The following is a 6,000-nucleotide window of genomic DNA, read 5'->3' as shown; positions in this document are numbered from 1 at the left end:
CTCCCGGCAATCTTGATTCCAGCTTGTGTTTCTTCCAGCCCAGCGTTTCTCATGATGTACTCTGCATACAAGTTAAATAAGCAGGGTGACAATATACAGCCTTGACGTACTCCTTTCCGTATTTGGAACTATTTAGACTCAAGATAATTTAAAACAGTTTTAAAAAATCATTTGGAAGGCTTAAAGGACACAGGGTTATTTGTCATTGTGCCAAAATGTCCAGTTTAATGAAGAATGCCTGATATTCCAGGTCCCAGTGCTCTAAATGCTGGTGAGCCCAATCATTGAGAAAACTAACAGTGGTCCCTGAATGGGAGTATTGTGTGATATAGAACCACTGACTTTGAGAAGCGGGACAAAATCACTACTCATTGAGTTTTGTCTTTTGCAAAGCTTTTTGTTGTTGTTAATGGCAGAGCTTCATCATTAACTTAAACAGTAATTTGTGGAATTTTAGACTGTATAGAACGATGAAACAATCAAAATTAAGGAAACTGGTATAAGTTTGTCATAAGTTTACCACCACCCCCTTTCCCCGCTGAAATATAATTTTAAAAATTACTGTCATTCCTTTAAAAAAAGAAAAAGCAAACTGACCAAAGTATAAGGAAGGACATAGTCTCAAATAATCTTTAAATTGAGGAAGCTTTTTTGCTTTTCACCAGTCAAAATTTCATGTTGGATGAATTCCCGACTCTAACCAGTATTTGGGCATTTATCATTAGCAGAATGAATCATTACTGTGCTTTAAATTCCATTGTGTGTATCTTTACAGGTGAATATTTATCGTCTGGTTACAAAGGGATCAGTTGAAGAGGATATTCTTGAAAGGGCCAAAAAGAAGATGGTTTTAGATCATCTTGTGATTCAAAGAATGGACACAACTGGGAAGACAGTACTACACACAGGTTCTGCCCCTTCAAGGTAGTTACTTTTCTCTAAAATAAAAAAAAGTTGTTACATTATCATACTATGCTTATTTTTCCAAAATGTTACATAGTGTAAGCAGATTGCTGAAATACTGTGTTTAGTGGTGTTCTTCTGTGTTTCAAAGCACTGAGGTAATTCCCGGTCAGTGGCATACATTCAGTGAGTGCATGGTTTCACCATTCTAATTTTGTAATCTTGGGGGAAAGCCCTAGGCTTCAGGTTCTTTAGTTTTAAAATAAGTATGCTAGTAATCTTTTCACTTTTCTAACTATGTCATATTAACTGTTATAAAGGTGACTATGCCAATAATTCATGAAAGTGCTATGTAAATGTTAAATTTGTGACTGTTAGTATTAAGTAATTTTTGTTTTTTCTAATTTTAGTTCTACTCCTTTCAATAAAGAAGAATTATCAGCCATTTTAAAGTTTGGTGCTGAGGAACTTTTTAAGGAGCCTGAAGGAGAAGAACAAGAGCCCCAGGTAAAGAAAAAAAAAGCTTGTCTCAAAATGTGTCATTTTTAAAACTATAAATGTAAAATGTATATATCTTAAAACATGATAAAGCATATTTAAAGTAAAGATTTCTTTTTCTAGGAAATGGATATAGATGAAATCTTGAAGAGGGCTGAAACTCATGAAAATGAAGCAGGACCTTTAACTGTAGGAGATGAATTACTTTCTCAGTTCAAGGTAGATTTTCTTTTTGAATTTTTCTTCATAATTATATAAATGGAGAAGGTGGGATTTTTCTTTTGTCATTTAGTGTTTTATTCATCTTTTTTTAGGCAGGATCAGCAGGGCAATCTTAAAAAATGTTAAAAACATCTTTGTCTTAAAATTTGCAATGATGTATAAAAATTTTTCTTTCTTCTTCTGACAGACTAGCAGTGAGTGACATGATTTGAAATCATTTTCATAACTGAAGACTTTTAGCTGATTTTTATTGCAGCAGTTTTTGACATTAGATTAATTTAAGCATTATCCCAACTAAGAAAACACAAGTAAATCAGACAGAGTAAGCAGTCATACTGATAGATACCCCTGGGTTAGGTGGTTTAGTTGCTAACTCGTATCTGACTGTTGCAACCTCATGGACTATACTGACAAGAAGACTAGAGTGGGTATTCATTCCATTCCCTTCTTCAGGGGATCTTCCCGACTCCAGGATTGAACGTGGGTCTTCTGCATTGCAGGCAGCTTCTTTACCAACTGAGTCACCAGTGAACCCCACCCCAGGTTAGATGCGAGCTAAAAAGATTGCAGGGAGTCCTAAAGCAACATAAGTCAACCAGCCCCAGAGTAAAGTGTGTGCCAGTTGTTTAGTGTAAAAAAGCAGATTTCTCTGCATCCTAGCCATTTTCCACAAGGAAATGGCTTTTTAAGGATCAATTAATGTCATTCCTTCATTCAACAAATACTTACTGAGTACCTGCAATGTGCCACACACACAGAGCATAGTTTTCTTTTTTTCCAATTACCTGTAAGCTTTAATGTCCCAATATTGGCAGTTAACCTTAAAGAGTGCTTTCTGTATACCAAACTCTGCACACTTCTTTAAATGTATTGTTATTTAATCCTCACAAAAGTTAGTATGCTGTTACTAGCTTTCCTTTTTTAGAAATGAAGAAACTAGCACTTAGGGAACCTAAATAAATTTATCTATGGTCTCTGAGCTCCTTGTGTCTTGTCATCAACTCTTCAGGTATTTTTTTTATGATCATAAAAACAAGAATATTGGGTTGTTTTATAACACTTTGTGTTTAATGGACCGGTGTGGTAATTACTACAGAAGGTGATTTAGTGTGATATTCTATAAATTTGTTGTTACTCTGTTAACTTCCTCTAGTTCTATTATAGTAATAATTTTGTTGATCAGCAGGGCAAAAGAGAATCATTTCTGGAAGATAATTCTTAGAAGTCGTTTGGTTTGATGTACTTTGACCTCATAAAGAAATAAACTCAGCTTAGCAATCATATTTGGTTTAACCTATAGTCATATTCATTATCCTAGGGCTATTTGTTATCTTATTCCTTCCTGCTTCCTTCCTGCTAAGAAAGAAAAAAATGTAAGGATGAATAGTTCTTTAATTTTATTCTGCTAAAATTCTGGAATTTATCAGGTGGCCAACTTTTCAAATATGGATGAGGATGATATTGAGTTGGAGCCTGAAAGAAATTCAAAGAACTGGGAAGAAATCATTCCTGAAGATCAAAGACGGCGATTAGAAGAAGAGGAAAGACAAAAGGAACTTGAAGAAATTTATATGCTCCCCAGAATGAGAAACTGTGCAAAACAGGTGACTTTTTAATTTAAAAGCTGTTTCTGTACTATAAAGAGTATTTATTTACTCTTGGACTACCTCTTTTATGAGAAATACTGGTACTTCTTTTCTTGTAATGACTTCCTCGGATTTAATAATGCTTGTCTCATAAAATTAGTTGGAAAGTGTTCCTTCTTAACTATAACCTAAATTTTATAAATATACAACTATCAATATATTTTTCAAATGAGTGTGGTTGGTTGTTTCAAGAACTTTGTTCATTTTATCCAAGTTGTTGAGTTTATGGGGCATAAAGTTATTCATAATAATACCCGCATACTATCCTTTTAGTGTTTATAGGATATTTAGTGATTTCCCTTTTTTTCATTCTGTTAACGAAATTAAAAGACACTTACTCCTTGGAAGAAAAATTATGACCAACCTAGACAGCATATTAAAAAGCAGAGACATTACTTTGCCAACAAAGGTCTGTCTAGTTAAGGCTATGGTTTTTCCAGTAATCATGTATGGATATGAGAGTTGGGGTGTGAATAAATCTGAGTGCTGAAGAATTGATGCTTTTGAACTATGGAGAAGACTCTTGAGAGTCCCTTGGACTGCAAGGAGATCCAACCAGTCCATCCTAAAGGAGATCACTTCTGAATGTTCATTGGAAGGACTGATGTTGCAGCTGAAACTCCAATACTTTGGCCACCTGATGCGAAGAAACGACTCATTTGAAAAGACCCCAATGCTGGGAAAGATTGAAGGCGGGAGGAGAAGGGGATGACAGAGGATGAGATGGTTGGATGGCATCACTGATTCAATGGACATGAGACTGAGTAAACTCCGGGAGTTGGTGATGGACAGGGAGGCCTGGCATGCTGCGGTCCATGGGATCACAAAGAGTTGGTCACAACTGAGCAAATGAACTGAACTGATTGGCATTTTTTCTTCTTGATCGTTCTAGCTAGAGGTTAATTTTATTCATCTTTTCAAAGAGCCACCTTTTGGTTTTATTTTTTTATTTTTCTGTTTTAAGTTTCATTGATTTCTGTATTTTTTTTTTCTTTCTTCCTTCTTTTGCTCTCCTTATAAGTGTCTAAAGATAAAAGCTTAGATCATTAAGACTTTCCTTTTCTAGTAGCTTTTTTTTTAAGGTCCTGCTTTTTCTGTGCCCCGTGAGTTTATGTATGTATGTATGCTGTGCTGGGTCTTTGTTGCTCTCAGGCTCTTCCCCCTTTGTCGCAGTGCACGGGCTTCTCGTGGTGGTGGCTTCTCTTGTTGTGGACCACAGGCTCTAGGGTGCTTGGGCTTCAGGAGTTGTGCCACTTGGCCCATTGCGTGTGGAATCTTCTTGAACCAGGAATCGAACCTGTGCCCCCTGCACTGGTAGACACAAACTCTGGACCACCAAAAGTCCCAACATTTGCATTTGATGCTGCAAACTTCCATTAACCACTGCCTTTTCTGAATTTCCTAAATTTTGAATTTGTTGTGATCTCGTTTTCATTTATTTCAAAATACTTTGTAATATCTTTTGTGACTTCCTCTGTAACCCATAGGTTTTTAAAGAAGTGTGTTGTTTAGTTTTCAGACATTTGGGGGATTTTTCCAGGGGTCTTCATTGTTGATTTCTGTTTTAATTCTCTTATGGTCAGAGAACATACCCTGTATGATACGAATTTTTAGAAATTTGTTGGTGTTTGTTTTATGGCTCAAATGAACAGAGTGTTAGATTTTTAAATAATGGTAGCATATTAAATGGTAGTGCCATGCCAAGCTATATTGGGTCCTGTGGCAAGAGGAAAAACTTTGCATTAGCTTCTGATTTTTTAGAATACTGTTGTATTTCAAGATTATGTCTTGATTGTTGAATTTTTTGTTATCTCCTTAAATTTTGAGTCTGAGGCAAATGAACACACCCCAGACTCTGCCCTGCCAGGTTTGGTTTTTCTTTTCCTACAAGCATATTAGGTCTTCTGTGTTCTCAGTTCTGTAGGTGAGAAAGATCTGGCCAGGCTTCCTGACTGTCCCCTCAAAGGTGACTCTCTTTCTCCAGGCCTTCACCATGAGGGAAAGTTTTCTCTAATTTCCAGCCCCATTTCCAGTCTTTCTCATGAGCCCCTGGTGTGAGTTGGTGGAGGTTTGTGAAGTGCCTGCGAGTGGGTGGGTGCAGGTTCTCCCTGTGTCTTTTGTCCCTAGGAATCCTCTCTTCTCATGGCAACTCAGTCTTTAGCAAATGTTAGCTGACTTTTCTCTTATCTTCTTGTATGGTACTTGACGTCTACCATTCATCCTCTTCACAAGTAAGCCAGTGTTCAACTTCCACCTCTTACAATCTGTATTTCCTTACTTTTATCCTATTAGATTGCCTTGCGATTTGATGTGTGTAATAGAAGTTAATGTTTTGTAGATTAGATTTTTTTACTTTTATGATAAAAATGGCTTTATTGGCTAGTGTTCCTTTTTATTTCTGCTATCACGAAAAATAGGAATGATATTGCTGGGTTAGCAGAATGATCATTTTTAAGACGTTTGATGCAATATCAAATTGCCTGTTGTATAAATACCCATCAGAGGTGTTTGACTCTGTTTTTCATTACCAGTACCAGTATTGGCTAGTATTAGTTAGTATTGGTCAAGTTGATGGAGTAACTTTAATTACACTGCATTGTTACTTTAATTCATGTTTTTAAAAATATACCAGGAAGTTGTATAATTCTGTTTGTTATTTAATTAATCACTGTTAATAACCTTTCACATATTTTTACAAAAGGACTATGGATATTTTCCTGCTGGTTTACGA

At 36.0% G+C, this 6,000-nt stretch overlaps 1 protein-coding gene across 2 annotated transcripts in view; it reads left to right on the top strand.

The window, feature by feature from the left end:
- The window catches only part of CHD1 (chromodomain helicase DNA binding protein 1), a 74,819-nt gene that overhangs the window by 45,577 nt on the left and 23,242 nt on the right, over window positions 1-6,000 (top strand). For both annotated transcript variants that reach the window (XM_010831965.1, XM_010831964.1), the window contains exons 20-23: window positions 776-924; window positions 1,314-1,410; window positions 1,525-1,620; window positions 3,051-3,227. In XM_010831965.1, the coding sequence (XP_010830267.1) occupies window positions 776-924; window positions 1,314-1,410; window positions 1,525-1,620; window positions 3,051-3,227 (519 nt within the window). The remainder of the gene's footprint in view (window positions 1-775; window positions 925-1,313; window positions 1,411-1,524; window positions 1,621-3,050; window positions 3,228-6,000) is intronic.

Source organism: Bison bison, unplaced genomic scaffold (assembly GCF_000754665.1).
Source record: "Bison bison bison isolate TAMUID 2011002044 unplaced genomic scaffold, Bison_UMD1.0 scf7180017864533, whole genome shotgun sequence".
NCBI lineage: Eukaryota > Metazoa > Chordata > Mammalia > Artiodactyla > Bovidae > Bison > Bison bison.
Note: the sequence above shows the minus strand (reverse complement) of the source record. Positions and strands in the feature narration are given on the sequence as shown.